The sequence below is a fragment of the Mirounga angustirostris genome, unplaced genomic scaffold, assembly GCF_029215605.1.
Source record: "Mirounga angustirostris isolate CCGP_5_RB_7025 unplaced genomic scaffold, mMirAng1.0.hap1 SCAF_11, whole genome shotgun sequence".
NCBI lineage: Eukaryota > Metazoa > Chordata > Mammalia > Carnivora > Phocidae > Mirounga > Mirounga angustirostris.
In genome coordinates, this window is record NW_026991719.1 from 126476772 (window position 1) to 126498176 (window position 21405).

Here is a 21405-nt window from a genome sequence, read left to right on the forward strand (position 1 = left end):
TAAATGATGCATCTGAAAATTGACAGCACCTTCACATTAAGAAGATACAACAGTTACCTGTAATTATTTGTTTAATGTGTATTTTCTCAGTTTAATTGTTAGCTCCAGGGAGTAGAGATGGTCTGTTTCCTTCACTGTAACATATTCAAAGTCTAAGGCAGTGGGTTGCATATATCTAATTGCTCAAATATTAACTGTAAAAATAGTGGTATAAATAGGTGTGTAAGAACGCTCAGAGGGAGAGATGGTGGCACTGGGCAATTCATACAAAGAGCCAGTTATTAAGCCCCAGAAAATCTCTTGCCATATACACAAAAATGCTCCTGGGTTTAAGATTGTAAGCTTCCTGACCCTCACCACTGAATAGGAAGTAAATGATTAATCCCTGAGTGAAACACAACCTAGGAGCCCCCCAGAGTACCTTGTCTATGAATCATGCCACCATGAAGAATCCTTGCCACCGTACAGGACTGCTTTTCATTCAGCTTCAGAGTGATTCCCTGCAATGAAGACAAAAGGCACAGTCAGCTGTATTTTCAGCTCTTTCTGCGGTTATCATCTTTAGGATAATTTAAGGTGATTTCTTAGGAGAAAGATTTTTTCATCTGTACCTGGGTGGTACTCAACTAGAATGGGCGTCAAAGCTGCTGGAAGGAGAGACCTGAGGGAGGGATGAGAGCCAGGGACTCACGGGGTCAGGAGTAAGCAGGAGGTTAGAATATGATAAGGGATTACCATGGGCTCTTCTGTGACCTTCTCGAACTGTATGAGTCGCACCTTCCGTACCTCCTGCCCTTTGGCCTGGGTAGGGCTACCTGGGGCAGCAGAACCATTGGTGTACATGTCCTCGGTCACGGCATTCACCTGGTGTGACACAGCCTGTCGGGTCAAAACAACAAAGCAATGAATAAGGGAGGCAGCAGAGGCCGTCAGTCTGTAACCGCAGTTCTAAAATCTAAAAGGCTCTGATGTGAGGCTATTTGTCAACGTTCTTATCCAACTTAATAGACATGTTTATCCAGTTTGCTGCAGAAATATTAATGGGCTTGATATCCAGGGTACTGCACCAAGGGTTTCTGGTTAGGGGCCACGTACTTGTATGGTGCTCACACGCACACGCACGCGCGCACACACACAGTCTACAGCCAAGATCCAGGGTGGGATTCATTCAAGCATCTTGATGCTCTGCGTAAAGATGATTCAGGTTAGCATTAGCCTCTCACAAACTATGTCTTTGCTACAAACAGGAAGAGAATTAGGCATTTAGGATTAGCCCCTGGCCCATGATGATAACAATAATACCACTGAACCCAAGTGGCACCCCTCCCACCATCCCAAGATGCTATCTGCACTGTGACCTTTCTCCCAACCTTGATGATGGCAAAGCCAGACAACTGGCACTCACGGTGGCACGGGCAGGAGGACAGACAAAAGAACATAAAGTGCAGAGACAGCATCCACCACATCCGCGCCCTTCCCCAGAGACGCACGGCCATGTGCCATGGGCACCAAAAGATGTGGGTAGTGATGTCATTGCAGCACTATTTTGTAAAAGAAAATACTATAAAATTTAATTTTTGGAATGATTCGAACATAATCTGAAGACCTCATGCTCCTTAACCCATAAATGCTTCTGTGTGTTTTCTGAGAACAAAAACTTTCTCAAAAACGAAAATTTAGCATTCATACAATACTGTATCTGGTCCTCAGTTTCTCTTCAAATTTTATCGAGTATCCCAATAATGTCCTTTAGAGCTATATATATATTCTTTCCCAGACCAGGATCCAGGATCATGCACTGCATTCAGTTTTCACATCTCTTTAGCCTCCCTTAATTTAGAAAAGCTCCTCAGCCTTTCTTTGTCTTTCATGACTTTGACATTTTTAAGAGGACAGGCCTGCTGTTTTGTAGACTCTCAATTGGGGTTTGTCCAATGTTTTCGCACAATTAGGCTGAGGTTGTACATTTTTGATAGGAATCCCATGGAAGTGGTGGTGTATCCTTCTCAGCCCAACAGTTTTCTTAGAAGCCCAAACCTGGAAGGACGTCAAAAGTCCGTCAACAGTATGATGAGTAAACTGGATACCACACACCAAGAGAGTCACTGGGCTGCTAGACCGCAACATGGATCAGTCTCTGTTCCTGAAGGGCTCCCTCTCAGTCTCCTTTGTTGCTTCTTCCTCATTTTTCTAGTCCGGTAATGTTGAAGTAGCCCAGAGCTTGCAGTAAGAGCTATCACAGTGGGGAAAGTCAAGTGGAAACCTCTGAATGTGTCCCCCACCCACCCCAGATAAAACAGTAAATCAAAAGCAATATGGCCAGCCACACCCGGGGATGCTATGAGTAGTGAGGAAGGGGAAGTGGGAATATCCCCAGTTGCGAAGGTGTCTATCTAGATCTAGATTCATTCATTCATTCATTCACTTCTTCCCAGCCAGTGGCCAAGGGCCTAGAGGGGAAAGGACTAGAAGATCACAGGGTAGAGGCCTGTGGACAGACGTGCATCTCATAAGATAGGGGGTGTGCCTTATGAACTAATATAAAATGATTTAAATTTTAATTTACTTAATCCTTTCTAAGAGGTCATAGAAACTCTGAGAAGATGGTGAGGTTTGAAGGAGTGTTAGTTACTGGGAGGCCTCAAAAGAGGGAAGTGCTGAGAAAGAGATATATGTCACATGAGTCCTATAGAATTTGCTATGAAAATAGAATTGTATTGTATTTAGAAAATAGACTTGGGGTGCCTGGGAGTACAGAACTTCATATAACTTCAAGGCACTCTACAGGAAATGGTCTAATAATACAGTTACCATTGCATCTGTTTGGGGGTGTCCTGACGTAGCAAACCTTTTCAAAGAACTATACACCCACTGGGTTTGAGTCCCTGACTCTTTTAACTACGGCTGGGTAACTTTGGGCAACTTTCTTGATCTCTCTGTGCTTTAGGTTCCTCACTGGCAAAACGAGGATAGTAACAGACACTTAGACACTGCTGAAGAAAATGGGCGGCATTCAAAATTTCAAAAACGCATCCCTTCATTTTTAATTCATTTCTATACAGGCAAATGAAAACCTATTATTCCCAAAAGTGCTACAAAGCACAATGCTTTCTATTCTGGCAAGATAAAATTTGTCCTAAGTGACTGTGGTTCAGGTTCAAGTTGGCAGCCTGTGTAAATGAAAGAAAGGGGGAAAGGGGGAAGGGAAAAAGAAACCCACAAAAAAAGAAAACACGAGGAAGTCTTCAGGGATGACAGATATTCATAACTTTCTAGAAGATGGAAAGGAGATAGGGAAATGGTCATAGATCGAGCAGAGTTGGGACAGCAGAGCCGGGAACCTGCTCATAGTAGAATCAGCCATGGAAGACTGTGCCGTCCAGCAGACCACAACGGGCTGGGGCTCAGGAGTCCCTGCACAGAAAATGAAAGAAATGAGGCTTGAGGTGAAAATAGCTCTCCAAACGCTCCACTTTCAAGGCAGGAAGGAGGACCAGGCCAGTGGACATCTATTCATGTCTCCTCAGCCAGAGCTGCTCAGAAAATAAGAACTGAGTTGGGCATCCTGCCATCCCAAACAAGATCAGGGAGAAGTGGGTGGCTCAGTCGGTTAAATGTCTGCCTTCAGCTCAGGCCATGATCCCAGGGTCCTGGGATCGAGCCCCGCATCGGGCTCCCTGCTCCGCGGGAAGCCTGCTTCTCCCTCTGCTGCTCCCCCTGCTTGTGCTCTTTCTCTCTGTCACGCTTTCCTCTCTCAAATAAATAAATAAAATCTTAAAAAAAAAAATCAGGGAGAAATGGGATAAAGCTGTTGGGTCGGCAGTCAGTTATAATAATATAAAAACCATTTACTGACTTCCCCTTTTCAGAATCTACCTATAAACAAGATATGAAGCAGTCATAGTTGAAGAACACATTGTATATGTCAACACCATGACAGAAGTTGACAGGAGAAAGGAAATGAAGGGAAAGGGCCACTGATCTGGTCACCTTACAAAGTGGGGAGGCAAGACGTATTCTCTACAGTGAGTGGGATGCTACATGAATAATGGTATAATTTAAAGCAGAAATTGTAAATGGATAGCTCACAAGTCTGTTTTATTTTGACCACATACTTTAATTTAGTAAAACCCAGAAGATTCTAAGCTCTCTTTAGAAATTTCAGAAGACCTGGCACTGCTCACATGGCTGAGGGTGGCTGTGCCCTGCAGGTGGCCACGTGCTCTCCAGCTCTCTTCCTACTCCTGCTGATTCCCCTGTACCTGAGATGTTATTTAACGTGCTATAGCCCTTCTGGGTTCAGCCTCAGGGTCCGGGCGGAGGCGGGTCTGGATAAATAGATGTTATTTTTCTTACACACAACTGGCTTCATGCACCTGATCCATCTGGGCTACATTAAACGTACCTCTGGATGACTTTTAAAAAAAACCATGTATGTTATAAAAGGCACACGCCCTTGAATAGCCGAAAATTTTTGAAAAGGAAGAAAGTACGAGGAATCAGTCTACACACCTGCACGACTTATATAGTTGCAAGTAATAAAGACTGTGTGGTATAGACAGAATAGAGAACCCAGAGATAGACCCACACAGATACGCCCAGGTGATTTTGACAAAGGTGTAAAAACAATTCGATGGAGGAAGGGTAGTCGTTTCAATAAATGGCGCTACACCAAAACTCCACCGACCTAAACCTCACACCTTTACAATGGGTCACGGACCTACATGTAAAGTGTAAAACTCTTAACACTTTTTAGAAAAACAACATCGCAGACAGTCATCGGGATTTAGGGCTAGACAATGAGTTCTTATACCCGACACCAAATGCAGGATCCATAAGGGGAAAAGTTGATAATTTGGACCTCTTAAAAATTAAAAACTTCTGCTCAGTGAAAGCCTGTGTGAGGAGGATGAAAAGACAAACTACAGAATGAGAAGAAACATTTACAAACCAAACACCCAACAAAAGACTAGAATCTAGAATATATAAAGAATGCTCAGGATGCCTGGTTGGCTCAGTGTCAGTTAGATGAAAATCAATAAAACAACAATAGTAATAATAATTACAACCACAGGGGCGCCTGGGTGGCTCCGTCGTTAAGCGTCTGCCTTCGGCTCGGGTCATGATCCCAGGGTGCTGGGATCCAGCCCCACGTCGGGCTCCCTGCTCCGTGGGAAGCCTGCTTCTCCCTCTCCCACTCCCCCTGCTTGTGTTCCCTCTCTCACTGTGTCTCTCTCTGTCAAATAAATAAAATCTTTAGAAAAAAAAAAAGATTCTCTCTCTCACTCTCTCAGATAAATAAATACAATCTTAAAAAATAAGAAAAAAGAGGGGCGCCTGGGTGGCTCAGATGGTTGAGCGTCTGCCTTCGGCTCAGGTCATGATCCCAGGGTCCTGGGATCGAGCCCCGCAATGGGCTCCCTGCTTGGCTGGGAGCCTGCTTCTCCCTCTCCCTCTGCTGTTCCCCCTGCTTGTGCTCTCTCACTCTCTGTGTCAAATAAATAAATAAATAAATAAATAGAAAAAAAGAAAAAAGAATGCTCAATGCTCAACACTAAAAACCATCTAATTCTATACCTGAAACTAACAGTACACTGTATGTTAACTGGAATTTAAATAGAAAACTTGAAGAAAAGAAAAGCTATAGAGAACGCACTGATGGTTCTCCCAGGGGAAGTGGGTGGGGGATGGGTGAACTAGGTGATGGGGATGAAGGTGATGAGCACCAGGTGATGTATGGAAGTGTTCAATCACTACACCGTATACGTGAAACTAATATTACACTGTATGTTAATTAATTGGAATTAAATAAAAACTTAAAAAAAAATAAAAACCATCTAATTTAAAAATGGGCAAAAGACCGGGATCTTGTGGGTGGCTCAGTGGGTTGGGCACTGGGCTCTTGATTTTGGCTCAGGTCATAATTTCGGGGTCCTGGGGTCAGCCCACATAGGGTTCCGAGCTGGAGGTGGAGCCTGCTTGGGATTCTCTCTCTCCCTCTGCCCAACCCAACTCGCATACGCCTGCTCACTCTCTCTCAAATGTGTAAGTAAATCTTTTTTAAAAATAGGCAAGGGGCGCCTGGGTGGCTCAGTCGTTAAGCGTCTGCCTTCGGCTCAGGTCATGATCCCAGGGTCCTGGGATCGAGCCCCGCATCGGGCTCCCTGCTCCGCGGGAAGCTTGCTTCTCCCTCTCCCACTCCCCCTGCTTGTGTTCCCTCTCTCGCTGTGTCTCTCTCTGTCAAATAAATAAATAAAATCTTTAAAAAAAAAAAAATAGGCAAAAGACCGGAACAGGTATCACTGAAGAGGATAAGGAAGGAAGGACGGCCATCAGGGAGAAATGCAAACTATAACCACAATGAGATCCCACCACACGCCTATCATAATAGCGAAGATAAAAGCAATGACAACACTAAATGCAGGTGAGGATGCGAAGAAACTGAATCTCTCATCCTTCCTGGTGGGAATGTCAAATGGCATGGCCATTTGGGAAGAGAGTTAGGTACTTTCTATGATTTTATGAGAGACAGACAGGCAAAGGCAGAGGGAGAAGCCGCCTCTCTGCTCCACCAGGAGCCTGCTTCTCCCTCTGCCCTTCCCCTCCCTCTGTGCTCTCTCTCTCTCTCTCTCTCTCGCTCTCTCCTTCTCTCTGACAAAGAAGTAAATAAAGTCTTTTAAAAAACAACAAGTATCTTACAGCCCAGCAACAGGACCCAGCCCAGCAACAGCACCCTGAGAGAAATGTTCACACAAAACTTCTATGTGGGGCGCCTGGGTGGCTCAGTTGGTTAAGCGACTGCCTTCGGCTCGGGTCATGATCCTGGAGTCCCTGGATCGAGTCCCGCATCGGGCTCCCTGCTCGGCGGGGAGCCTGCTTCTCCCTCTGACCCTCCCCACTCTCATGTGCTCTCTCTCTCATTCTCTCTCTGTCAAATAAATAAATAAAATCTTAAAAAAAAAAAAAAAAAAACTTCTATGTGGAGGTTCATAACAACTTATTCCCAATAGCTAAAGCTTGGAAACAACCAGAATGGCTATAAAGTTATTGGTGATTAGTTGAACAGATGAAGTCACTTCTCAGCAATAAAAAGGGAACTTGGGATGGATCTCAAAGGCATATTATGAGTCCATTTCTATCACATTTTTGAGATCACAAAATTATAGAAAGGGAGAACAGATTAGTGGTCGCCAAGGAGACATGTGACTGTACCTTGACTGGCGTGGCGGTCATACACATGCACACATGACAAAATGGCACAGAACTACACTCACACTTTGTACCAATGTCGATTCCATGGTTCTGATACTGTACTATTATTGAACTCCTAGTAGACAGAATTGAACTTATTTGCACAAAATAACTAGCAAAATGGCCGGCAAGTAGCACTTGTTTGCACCCCAACAACTATAACCAAGAGAGCTTGGTACCAAAGAATGGCTACCGACAAGACATCCTTGAGAGCTATGCGGTGTACAGGATCGGTTTTCAGGAAAGTAAGAGGCCACGACCCACAGCGTCCAAACAGTTCTTCAAAGTATGGCCCACGGTGACCCGGGACCATGTGGTTAACACTCTTCAAAGTGAAGTAGCTCCTGCCACATTGCATATTTCAAGTGAGTAGACTCAAGAAAACCAGAGGAAAAAGAAAAAGAATGTCACGTTGGAAGGAAGACTTCCTCTTCTCAAATTCACCATCCGCATGTGTTATAGAATGAGGAATTGAAGGACAAAAAAATGATGAGCTCAAGTGTCAAATTTCTGGCCTCAGAGTATGAAATAAAACCCAGGACTCTCCTTGACCCTCATTTATGAATTTCTTACCACTACTAATTGTGCGTTTATCAACTACCATTTATGTGCGTCGCTAACCACAGGGGGCCATGTGCTGGAACGTACTGTCAGTAAAGTGTTTATGATGATTCACCTGTGTTTCCAGACTCAGTGGGAACCTGCATACTGTTCTAAACAGTGACAGATTAGAAAGTCTTAGTCCACAGAATATGGACTGACCTTTGAAATGGGAAGAAGCCTACATGATAGTGTACCTAGAACAGGCAGATAAACCGGCACACTTACCTCATATTCTTCTTATTCAGCTTTATTGCAAAGATTGTTTTTAACATGTCAGCCTTTAAATTAAGGACTCAGCAAAGCTTACCAGAGGCAGAACACATTCCAGTCAGAAAAGTTCAAGAGCTGCTATCCCAAAGGTTGGTCTTTCAAATGTGCTTACCCATCAAGATGCTCTTTGCGATGACTAAGAGTCCCTATTACACTCCCCCAGAAGTCGCGAACGATGACTAAGATAAACGGAAGTCTTCAATGTGCTAACTAAAGAACCGACATGTGACAGTAAGGCTTCTAAAATCAAACCACAATGTTCTCCACTGCAAATTTGTCCTTGAGCAACCCTGTCTTCCTGTATGTCTTAAGTGAAACTTCCCTAGACGACTCTTCAATCTCACCTCACAGCAAGTTCCTCCAAGCAGCCCCTGTATCTCCTCACCACAGACAACTGTGGGAACAAGGATATACAGACATAAACTTCCACTTGATGTCTGTGTACACACACTAAAGGTGAGTCCTTAATTCAATCTGTGGGTCTGTGACCACATGAAGTGCAGGACATCTTCACATAGTTAAGTCATGCTGTCTGCCCTTTGGCAGCTCATTACTATAAGGGGAAGTCATTCATTCATTCATCCATTCATGCAACGTAAATGATAAATGGAAAAGACAGCCTCCATCAAGTTTAAGGTTGTCTTAGAGAGTAAGCACTCAAAGGACACAAAACACGGTTTTCAGCTTTCTTCAAAACTAGCAAATGGAGCTTCACAAAGGCGGTCTGTTCTTCAGTGGGAGGCCAAGACAAGCACTGGGATCCAGACACGAGTTTTGCCCCATGAAGTCGCATCCCAGTCTTCAAGCTACATAAGTGGCCCACACTGAACCTAGGAGGAAGGGGAAGGTGTTGTTGGCCTTCCACTCGGGATACTTAACTTGCCCATCTTTTGACCTACTGTGTACCAGACACTTGTCCTGGCCCCCTGATCTGCCCTAACTTGTCTTGTTTCCACAGCTGAGAGATAGAGATTTGATTGTTTCTTCTGTTCACTTTGTCTCCTTGAGCTGGAACGTAAGTCCCACAAGGGCACCCACACCAGGAGCTTGCTCCACATTCACTGATGACATGAATGACTCGCGAGGCACGTGCTGCTGTTTCCTGAGTCATTACTGCCACGTGACTGCCAAGTGACACGAAGCAATGCTGAACCAGTAATAAAGGCAAACGCCCCAGAGTTTGCTTCCAACTGAAAGCTCGCCGCCCTCATCTCCCGGTGGGCGGGGGGAGTGGCTCTGGGTAGGGGTGACCGCTCACCCCTCAGCTCACCGGCCGCAGAAACTGGGGAGCAACCCCCCCACCCCGCCCCACGCCTCCAGCCTTTGGTCTGCAGCCTTTTGGCTGTTAACTACCGGAACTGCTGGACTGGGAGGAAACATCTGCCGCAGGGTTCAAAGGAAGCTGGGACTTAAAAAGAGATGAAAACAAACTTGGCGGGGCTGGGGGGCGGGGTGGGCGGGGATGCGGGTGAATAAAACAGCGCAACTAAAGCTGGCTTTTTCATCCGAACAATCGCATTAAGAATGAGTGACAGCGAATGCAGGCAAGAACAAACATTTGTTCAGCCTACTGTTAGGCTCTTGGCCAACTGTTTCCACGCGGAGACTTAGGAGAAGGCCAGGCCAAGAAGCCAAGCCATCCCCAGATGGCAGACTGTGGGAGCAGCCCCCCATCAGCCTGGGCAAGATCTACTCCACTTTGGGGAAAAAAGAGAAACTGAGAAAACCAAGAGTACTCTAAGGTATTATTAGAAAGAGATTAGCACTTTTACCACAAATGACAAGAGCTGGGGAGAGGAAAGCCTAGGAGCCAGAAGTTTCTGGCGAGAACTATCTTAAAATCATACATTAACTAGGTGCACTGTTTCTCAGGCACTAAATCCATTTGAGAACACATACATCAATCAATCCAAAGGTCAAGTCTCTAAAGATCCTTTTCCAATGCACTTTATCTACCCAGTGTACTAGGTACAGAGCCAAAACCTACATATGTATGTATGCATGTATATTTCTTGATATGAAGGAAAAGGAAAAAGTGAAGCATCAGAAAAGAAACTTCTGGTTCCCAGGGTGCCTGGGTGGCTCAGTTGGTTAAGTGTCTGCCTTCGGCTCAGGTCATGATCCCAGGGTCCTGGGATTGAGCCCCGCATTGGGCTCCCTGCTCCGCGGGAAGCCTGCTTCTCCCTCTCCCACTCCTCCTGCTTGTGTTCCCTCTCTCGCTGTGTCTCTCTGTCAAATAAATAAATAAAATCTTTAAAAAAAAAAAAAAGATTAAAAAAAAAAAGAAACTTCTGGTTCCCTAATTCAGAGTTTTTCTTCCTGTTTTCCCTGCCCTCGGGGTCACTTCCCTTGCCCCACAGACAAGTTTGGAGATGCATTTACTCTTGCCTTCCTACACTCCATACTCAGGGTCCTCCAGTTTTAGCAACACTGAAAGGTTTGAGCAATTCACTGCTTAGGGGTGAAATCTCTGCATCCACGAAATGTCTACTGATTCTGTCTCCCTTGCCCTGGGGAAAATTTGACAGTGTCTCAAGACATTTTTTGATTGTCACAACTGGGGGGGGGGTGTATTACTTTCACAACGAAAAATGATCACACTCAGGGGTATCACACTCTGGCAAGAACCTCAATGGTTTCGCACAAGCAGTAGCCCCGGCCTGGAGCACCATTCACCAATGACATCCTAGATTCGGCAGAACTGAAGGTCTGACAGCTTTACAGCACTCTACACCTGCCTCTGTGTCCTCCCTTCTGGACTTCTCAGCTCCAGAACCAGGCCTGCATGTAGTAGGCAATCAACAGACTGGTCAGAATGGACGACTACCAGCGTGGGGTAACGCATCTGACTGCCTATGGATCAACAGACAGATCTTAGGGGAAGCTTACCTGGGGCCTGACTTATTTGTCAGTGAACGTTGAGGGATTTACTATATGGGCAAAGTGCTGTTTTGAGCACAATGCAAGAGGAATTCCTCAACCAATTGTATGTGCACTAGTGAGCACTGCCGTAAAGAACAAGGCCAGAGATAGCTTATGAGTTTCTCCAAGAAAAGAAATATACTTAAATACGGGAGACAGGCTACAGTTCCAATCTATTGTGAAATTATTTTCTTTTTTTAAAAATTTTACTTATTTATCTGAGAGAGAGAGAGCATGAGTGGTGGGAGGGGCAGAGGGAGAAGCAGACTTCCCGCTGAAGGAGGGGGAGGGATCATGACTTGAGTCCAAGGCAGACGCTTACCCCTTAACAGACTGAGCCACCCAAGCGGGGCATCCTTTTTCAATATTAAATGTGAACTATAATCAGAAGTGAAACTTTTTTTTTTTAAAGATTTTATTTATTTTTATTTGACACAGAGAGAGAGATAGTGAGAGAGAGAGCACAAGCAGGGGGAGCGGCAGGCAGAGGCAGAGGGAGAAGCAGGCTGCCTGCTGAGCAAGGAGCCCGATGCGGGGCTCGATCCCAGGACGCTGGGATCATGACCTGAGCCGAAGGCAGCCGCTTCACCGACTGAGCCACCCAGGCGCCCCTCACTCCTAATTCTTGGTGCCTTTTAAAAAAGTAGTCTTCCCAGAGGGTTGTGCTGATGCTTCGGGACAGGCAGCTCTGAGGGAGATGCTGGATGGACCAGTGCAGTTCAAAGTGTTTGACAAGCATTACCTCACGTAACCATCCCCACAACTCCCCAAACAGGTCCGTTTGACAGAGAAGAGAAACCGAAGGCACAGAGAGCCCAGAAGCTTGCCCAAGGGTACACGGCAGTGAGAGGCAAAGCCTAGTGTTGGCAGCAAAGGTAAGAGTCCCAGAGGGAAGATGAACCTCAAGGAACCACTGGAGATTTTCCCTCCGATGTCCGCACAGTGGCTGATCTGGGTGCTATTCCATTCAAGGATTTAGCAAGTTTTCTTTCACCTGCTTCAAATTCTTTAAGAACACCAGAACAAACTGGCTACCCAGTAGACCATGTGCGGTAATTGAGGACTGCCGACTCAGAGGGCGCACTACAACGTAAGTCTTGTAGTGACAGGGCCTTTCTTCCAGAAGGCCCACAGTGTCTCAAGCCTGTCCCTAAGGGGCCGACAGGTTTACACAAGGGCTGGTCGTTCAGTTACATATGGGGCTCTGGGTGTGCTAAGTGGAAGGAGCCTGATAGAAAAGACTGCATACAGTTGGATTCCACTTCTCAGACACTCCTGAAAAGGCCAAATGCTAGCGTCAAATAGTGTCAAAATGCAGCTCTGTTTCCAGGGTGACTTCCAGGTTTCCGGGGGTGGGGGGAATGAGTGTAAAGGACCACCAGGGAACTTTCTGGTTACATGACTGTATGAATTTGTGAAATCTTATTGAACAGACTAAATAAATTTATGAATTATATGTATGGTAATTATACCTCAGTAAAGCTGCCAAAAGGAAATTTAATAAAGAGATTTTATTAAAAAGTTAAGGCGCAGCCAAGTGAACTGATTATAGAGAATCCAAGCCTATGGGGAGCCAGGTTGTTTTGGATCCTGATTCCCTCATAGTGCATATTCCACTACATACCTTCCAATTCTGTCTTGCCATCTGAGTAACAATACTGTGTTCCCCACCTGCTCATTCCGGCACTCATTCAAGCCTAGAATATTGCGATCATGACTGGAAACAACACACAGGTGTGAACACTGTGCTGATGCTTATCAATTGTTTCCTTGAGCTACCAGCCCAAACAGTCTACAGCTCTACTGTTTGCTTTACCTTGTGAATCTTCAGTGTCCTCATCTGTGGAAGTGGAAGGTTACGCTAAATCTCTTCTGTCCACCTCTTCAGTCACTTATTAATTCACAGACATTTCTGAGGACCTCTTTATTAGGCATTTAAAATAAAAGCAGTGAGCATGAAATAGCCCTGCCCTGAAACATCCTGCAGTCTAGGAAGGAGATTCACACGGACTTCTGTAGACAGTGCAGCTGCTGCTTGGCTCTCTCGCTCTCTCGCTCTGTGGACACTCACTAGTAGTACCTGACCCCCAACCTGTGAGGAAGGCCAGGCTACCTGGAGGGGCTGCTGGGCCTGTATTCCAAGTGGGAGCCAGCCTCAGCCTGCAGAGGAGTGAGGGAGCATTCCGGCGGCCGCACCTCTGCGTAAGAGACAACCTTATTTTGCTGGGCGAAATCCACACTCAGAACTCTGAGAGCGAACACGGAAATGCTCAACATCCTCTCCGGGCATCCTTGAGGATAGAGGGTAACAGCTATCCGCCACCCATCCCAGGAATCCGGAGGGCACAATTACCTCTGGAATCCGTGCATTCCTTGTCCACCCGAAGATACACACAGGCCACCCCATCTGCACCGCAGCACAAGGGGCCCTCCCTAAACGCAGACGGACGGTGAGTGAGCGCTTTGGAGGCAGAGTTAGGTTTTACAACCGTTTCTGCTGACCCGAACACAAGCACTTCAACAGCAAGCAAGCAGACCGGCTCTTCTGGGATCTGCTCCTTAAAGTCTTTCCCTTAGCCTGACTTCCGTCCACGAAGAAGTTTTCCTTGACCTTAATAAGCGCTCTGTACAGGCCGCGCGGCCTCCCCTCATTTCCACCTACGAGGGCTCCTGGGGGAAACGACCCACCGCACCTGAAGCCCTCCACACGAACCCCCGGCAGCCGCCGCGGCCTCCATCCCGAGGGCAGCCCCCCGCGGCCGGCCCGCGGACCGAGCAGGTCCCGCGGCGGGCGGCGCGGCCTGGAGCCGAGTCCCGGCCCCTCACCCTGCGCCCAGGGAACCGCGGGGCCCTCTCACCTCGGGCCGGCTGCGCTTCTGCAGCAAGTGCTCCAGGTAGAGGTCGGAGAGCGCCGTGCGCATGCTGCCCCCGCCCTCGCCCTCGCTCGCCTTGAGCGTCATCTCGCAGGAACCTGGACGCGGGGCCGCGAGCCGCGAGCCGCGAGCCGCGCAGAGCCGCGAGTACGAGAACCGAGGCCTGCGGGGCGGCGGAGGCGGCGGAGGCGGCGCGGCCGGACCCGTCACCACCCCGCAGGCAGCGCGCTGGGCGGGCGGGGGCGGAGCACCGCCCGCGCCCCGCCCCCGGCCCCGCCCCCGGCCCCGCCCCCGCCCGGACCCTGAGGCTGAACCCAGAAGGGCTCAGAGGTGTAAAGAAAAGGGCGCTCTCGCTGTGGCGGGTCCCCAGCTCGGCCCGCACCCTGGGCCTAATGCGTGCGGACAGCGGGGAAGCCATCCCTTCCACTCCAGGCTTTACCCAGAAATCTCTGCGGGCCCAGAACGTTGCGAAAATGCCTTTAAGGCTCCTTGGGCTGCAGGTACCCTGTGATTTACATTGCTGTCTGCAATTCAGTGATGAAAGGCCTGATTGCATCCAAGAGCAAACTCCTTTTCCTTGTCTTGGGCCACATCTCCTACTGTTAATGCCACAGAAATTTTGAGGGATCGCGGAAGCAAAGGGAACCGACATTCCTTAGGAATCCTACAGCAGGATTCCTTACCATCCTAATACCTTGGTGCTGTTAAAGCAGCCGTGCTAATGAGAGAAGGGTTTCTGAACAAAACGAACATTTACTGGGTTTACAGGGCTCAAGCTGTCCCCATCCATAGACCTGATGGAAACCTGGCCTCCTTTACCCCAAGCTAGTAACCTCACAGTATTATCAGCAGTTTAGTACTCTATATAATCTTCTGTGGACCTTCGGGTAGCTCATAGCCAAAAGGAAAAAGTCCGAGGACAAGAGTTAGCAGCCACATCACCCAGCCTTTTCTCTGAGAAGAGGCTGACATCACATGATTGATGGCTCCCTTCCTCGCGATTACCCCAAAGGAACCGTAGAAAGCTGAGAGAGAGCGAGAGCTATCAAAATGAAGAGTCTGATACTGGTGCGGAGATACATTAATTGAGCAATGGAATAGATTACAGACCACAGAAACATACCCCTACATGTGTAGAACTGTGGTATATGATACAGTTGGGATGTTAGGTAACTCAACAAAGACTTGCATTAAGTGTGGAAAAGGTTTACTTATATTGGAAGAGATAAAATGGGAACCCTCTTCCTGCCATATGCAAAAAACCCCCCGTCTATTCTAGATGGATTAAAAACTTAAACGTCAAAAACACACTTAAATGTCAAAAAGCTCTTGAAAGAAAACATCAGCAAAGAACTTTTACTTTGGGGAATAGAAAAAGATTTCTTAACAAAACAATGTCTATAAACCACTGACTCTGAAATGGAATGTTGATAAATTTGGCTTTAACATTAAGAACTTTTACTTATCAAAAGACAAAATCAAAAGCAAAAAAGACCACACGTGCTTTGGGAGAAAATATTTTGAGTATACGCAAATGACAAAGGATTCCTGTTATAAATATACAAAGGACTATAAATTACTAATTTTTTTTTAAAGATTTTATTTATTTATTTGACAGAGAGAGACACAGCGAGAGAGGGAACACAAGCAGGGGGAGTGGGAGAGGGAGAAGCAGGCTTCCCACGGAGCAGAGAGCCCAGTGCGGGGCTTGATCCCAGGACCCTGGGACCATGACCTGAGCCGAAGGCAGACGCTTAACGACTGAGCCACCCAGGTGCCCTAAATTACTAATTTTTAAAAATCCAGTAGAGAACTGGGTAAAAAATATGAATAAACATATGAACAGATGTTCAACTTCATTAGTGACCAGGGAAATGCAAATCAAGACTACAATGAAATACTACTGTATACCCACTCAGTTATCAAAAATTAAAAAGACTTAAAATATCACGTGTTAGAGACAGTGTGAGTCCATATGAGTTCATGCATCTACCCTCTTAGCCAGCGATCCCACTCCTAGGTATATATATCTAAGAGAAATTCTTGAATATGCACAACAAGGAACATGTACAACAATGCTCATGAAAACGGTTTCATTCACAGGAAAAGCCTATGAACAACTCAAATGCCCATCAACTGTGGCATATTCACACAACGCAATGTGATTGAACTAAGAAGAAAACAAATTAGAAATACACAAATATATAAAGTACAGAAAAACCCCTCCTTCATCCCTTCCCACTCCCCAGAGGGAACAACCTTACCCACTTTGGACTATAACTTTCCAGACCTTCCTCTGTGCACATAGAATATATTCAGAACTTATATATATGAATAGTTGCCTTTTTTGTCTAGGTAGAGAAACCAGAGTATACATGGCCTTGCTTCTTCTGAGCCAAACCATTCTTCCTTTTTCCCACCTCCCCGTGAAGCAGGTGTCCTCTGAGGGCTAGCCCAAGACAAGATAAAATCACCCATTTAAAGTAAACAATTCAAGGATGCCTGGGTGGCTGTCGGTGAAGAGTCTGCCTTGGGCTCAGGTCATGATCCCGGAGTCCTGGGATCGAGTCCTCTCCCCGCTCCGCTCCAAACCCATCGGGCTCCCTGCTCAGTGGGAAGTCTGCTTCTCCCTCTTCCTCTGCCCATCTCCCCTGCTCATGCTCTTTCTCCCTCTATCTCTTTCTCTGACAAATAAAAATAAAATCTTTTTTAAAAAATGAACAATTCAGTGTTTTTTAGTATAATCACAGAGTTGTACAACCATCACCACTCTCATTCCAGGACATTGTCATCACCCCCAAATGAAGCCCTGTCCCCATTAGCAGTCACTCCACAGCCCCCCGGTACTTAGCCCCTGGCAACCACTCATCTATTTTCTGCAGGACTACTAATTGAGTCTACCACAAAGGGCTAAACAAAAATTCTCCGAGAATTTATAAGCATAGTTCGGCCCTTGCAGCTCACAGTAAAATTAAAAAAAAAAAAAAAAAGTTACTACATACAAACAAGAAAACAAGGACCCATGGGTGAGATCCAGCAGAAACTACAGATAACCAAATTGGACCCAAACCTTCAGATATTTGAATTCAAGATTAGCTTAACATTAGAAAATTTATTAATCCAGGGGCACCTGGGTGGCTCAGTCAGTTGGGCGTCTGACTCTTGATTTTGGCTCTGGTCATGATCTTGGGGTCATAAGGTTGAGCCCCCTCTGCTTGAGAGTCCCTCTCCTTCTGCCCCTCCCCGATCTCTCTCTCTAAATAAATAAAATCTTTTTTAAAAAAGAAAATTTCGGGGTACCTCCCAGGTGGCTCAGTCAGTTAAGTGTCTGCCTTCAGCTGTGGTCATGATCCCAGGGCCCTGGGATGGAGCCCTGCATCGGGCTCCCTGCTCAGTGGGGAGCCTGCTTCTCCCTCTGCTGCTCCCCCTGCTTGTGCTTTCTCTCTCTCTCTCAAGTAAATAAATAAAAAATCTTTAAAAAAAGAAAAAGAAAAACAAAAAAAGAAAATTTATTAATCCAAATTAACCACATTAACATATTAATGGGAAAATCCTGTTATCTCAGTAGATGAAAAATATTCGATTTTTTTTCCCAAAGATTTTATTTATTTATCTGAGAGAGAGAGAGAGAGAGAGAGTGAGCACAAGCAGGAGGGAGAGGGAGAAGCAGACTCCCTGCTGAGCAGAGTCTAACATGGGGCTCCATCCCAGGACCCTGAGATCATGACCTGAGCCGAAGGCAGAGGCTTCACCAACTGAGCCACCCAGGCGCCCCTGATAGATTTTTAAATACAGAAATCGATTGCATTTCTATATGCCAACAACACACAGAGAATATAATTTTAAAAGATACCATTCAGTGCAACGTCTAAAACAATCAAATACTTAGGAATAATTGTAACTCTATATACCGTATAGACAGAATTATAAAATTCTGTTGGAATCCACTAAAGAAGAGCTAAAAAATGGAGAGATAAGTGATGGTCATGGTTTGGAAGATTCAACCGGCCTATAGATTTAGTGGTACTGGCCATATTGGAGAAGCATCTTATCAAAATGGAAACTGAGACCAGTTAGAATGAAGGCAAACACTTTATCCAAACTGCTGCACTCAGAAGAACTTCAGACAGAGTGACTCCTTGAGCAAAATTTAGTTAAAGTTTTTCTTGAGGCATAGCTCAAGGTGGAGAAGTACTAGCCGAGTGAGTCAGCTGACTCAGAGAAGGGATGATCATACAGCCTTTTTCTGGGCGGCCGGTTCCAGTTCAGGGTGCTCATTGCTCAGAATCTGGGTTTGCTCCTTGGAATTTATTGCTTCTTGGAATTTATTGCAATTATCTGTTTTTCTCAATTCCTAGAACTGCCTTTAGGCACAGAAATTCAGGTCAAAGTTCATGAATGGAAAAGTATAGCTTCTCACAATACTAAAAAAATACAATTGGGGCTGCCTGGGTGGCTCAGTGAGCTGAGCGTCTGCCTTCGGCTCAGGTCATGATCCCGGGGTCCTGGGATCGAGCCCCACATCCCTCTGCCTGCCGCTCCCCCTGCTCGTACTCGCTCTCTGTCAAATAAATGCATAAAATTAAAAAAAATTGGACTCTACCTCACACCATATAAAACTTAGTTTGGTAGCTTAAGGACTTAAAAGTGAAGGCAAAAGGATTTCTTAGAAGAAGGTGATTGCCAAATCTGACCACTTTAAAGTAAGTATGTCCCCTCTTCAAAATACATCTCATCAAGAGTGAAAATGCAGGGGCGCCTGGGTGGCTCAGTTGGTTAAGCGACTGCCTTCGGCTCAGGTCATGATCCTGGAGTCCCGGGATCGAGTCCCGCATCGGGCTCCCTGCTCAGCGGGCAGCCTGCTTCTCCCTCTCCCTCTGCCTGCTTGTGTTCTCTCTCTCAGTCTCTCTCTCTGTCAAATAAATAAATAAAATCTTTAAAAAAAAAAAAAGAGTGAAAATGCAATCCTCGAACTGGGAGAAGGTATTTTCCACATCAATAGCATTCAAAACAATGGTATACAGAATATGTAAAGAATTCCTACAGAAGAGTAAATGAAACTATAAATTAGCAAAGTGGGCAAAATTCATTAATAGGAATTTCATAGAAGAGAAAGACAAATGATCCATAAACACATGAAAAGGTCTTCGGTCTCATCAGTTATTAGGGAAATACAAAGTAAGAAAACAACAGGGTATAATTTCTCATGCACCGGACTGGCGAACTACAAAAGGACTGATGATGTTTCATGTTCTCAAGCGGGCGGGGCACTGGGAACCTACTGCTGGCAGGTGTGTAAATTGGTGCAATCACTGATCGTGGGGTGGGACGTGCACTTACCCTTAGACCCAGCAAGTCAATCATAGGGTATAGTCTGTAGGGAAACTCTCCTACGTGTGCACTGTGAGATGGGCAATAATGTTTATAGAAGCTTTATTGAGAAGAGAAAAGAAAAAACAAAACCCGGAAACAGTAGAAATGTCCTTCTACAGCTGGTCTAAATAAGTAGAGCTCTTTTCAAGTATCAACCTGGGAGAATCTCAGAACATACAGCAAGTAAACAAAGAAAACCACAGAAGAATACATACATATGATTGAGGTTTTATAAAGTTTAAAAAGAGGCAAGGCTATGGTGTTAGAAGACGGGGTTGCCTTGGGGGCAAGGAGGGGCTGGTGATGCTAAGGAGGAGGGGGCGACAGATTTGTTCACTTTGTCCACTTGTCCCCTGTTGGCCTCTAGAGCAGCCCCTGGTCTTTTGGTTTGATCTCACTCTCAGCAGCCTCTGTCGGTCTTAACTAAGTTCACCTTGGCCTGTGGTGTGGCCTGTGGCCGACAGCGCCCTAGATCCCATCTCAGTATCAATTAGACTATCGCTTCTGTCTTTCTTTCTCTTTGCATTTTCCATGTAGCAAATTCCTACCTTCCAGCCTTTTGCCTCAGCTCAATAAATGGTGACTCCATCCCTTCACTTGCTCAGGCCACAAGCCTGGGAGGTACCCTTGGAGCCTTGCTCTCTCCCACACTCATCCAACTTAGATCCTGCCTGCAACTTGGCTGCTCCGCACCCTGGTCCAGGCGAAGTTGTCTCTCACCTGCCTAGTCTCCCGGCTTCTGTCTTTGCCCCCCTATATTCTCAACATGGCAGCTGAGATGACCCTATAAAAACATCTACCAAATTATCTCCCTTCTCTGCTCCAAACGTTCTGTTGGCTCCCTTATCACGCCCACCCAAATCCATTCATTGGCCCACTGGGACCTACTCGGCCCTCACTTACCCTGGTTGGTTTGTTGCCTTCTGCTCAGAACACCTCTTGGCTCAATGATCTGGATCCTCCCACGGGCACAGTGCTCCACGAGAGCCAGGATTACTGTCTGTGGGGTTACCTGCCGGGCTCGCAGTAGCTGTTCGGTAAGTGTCCACTGAATGCTTTCAACCCCAAAACAGCAAAGGGGAAAAGCAAATTGATAATTTGTAAAACTATTACCAGCATTACATTTATAATAGTATCATTTTATAATATATATTATAAGAGTAAACAAGTAGAAACACCCTAAGTAATTATTGGAAAAAGGGGTGGTTAAATGACTTACATCATATCCACTGCAAGGAATACCAGGCAACTGCTTATGATGATATAGACATATATTTACTGACATGGAAAGATATCCATGATTTGTCATATAGTGAAAAAAAACAGTAGGCTACAAAATAGCATGCACAGTGAAAGACTGTCCACGTGAACAAATTTCTGTGCCTGTGTGCACATCAGCATTTCTCAGTGTTTTAAAAGGCGAAAATAAATGCAAAGATAGTTTAAGATGGAAGACAATTTAATTTTAATTCATGGGTGCTTCCTCATTGTAAGCAAATAGCATACTCTGCCCAACTGAATCTTCTAGTACTTCATTGGACTGGTTCACCTACAAGAAAACTGGGAAAAGAAGAGAAATGGATGAACCTAAGTTTAAATTCCTATACAGTGGCCTGGTTTGCACAGTTACTTTGTAGTTACATTACATTTCCCAAGATATGATTTTAGACAACGTCTCCTCTTAATATGAACCACGTGATTTCATTCAGACAAAATGCTTTGATGACTTGAGAAAATAAGAGTATGAATGTTTCTAGCATCGTATGGTTGGGATTGGAGGTAGATGTAGAAGTATCGTTAGGTAGCTTTTCAGTTAAGTGTCTGACTCTTGGTTTCAGCTCAGGCCCTAATCTCATGGGTCGTGGGATCAAGCCCCACATTGGGCTCTGTGCTCAGAGTCTGCTTGAAGATTCTTTCTTTCCCTCTCCCTCTGCCCCTTCCCACTTACACTCTCTCTCTCAAATAAACAGACAAATCTTTTAAGAAAATAAAGTATTTGCTAAAAAACTAACTAAACAATACAAGTTGTTCTGAAAAGATTAGGAAGTGCAGTTAGATGAAAATCAATAAAACAACAATAGTAATAATAATTACAACCACAGGGGCGCCTGGG

At 45.6% G+C, this 21405-nt stretch overlaps 1 protein-coding gene across 1 annotated transcript in view; it reads right to left on the bottom strand.

Annotated features, from left to right (window-relative positions):
• Positions 1-14141, bottom strand: part of MPP1 (MAGUK p55 scaffold protein 1) — a 27828-nt gene extending 13687 nt beyond the window's left edge. Inside the window, exons 1-3 of the mRNA XM_045884569.3 lie at positions 13905-14141; positions 736-879; positions 422-500 (exon numbers count right to left, since the gene is read on the bottom strand). Coding sequence (XP_045740525.1) covers positions 422-500; positions 736-879; positions 13905-14006 — 325 coding nt within the window. The 5' untranslated portion in view covers positions 14007-14141. The remainder of the gene's footprint in view (positions 1-421; positions 501-735; positions 880-13904) is intronic.
• Between the last annotated feature and the right edge of the window lie 7264 nt (positions 14142-21405).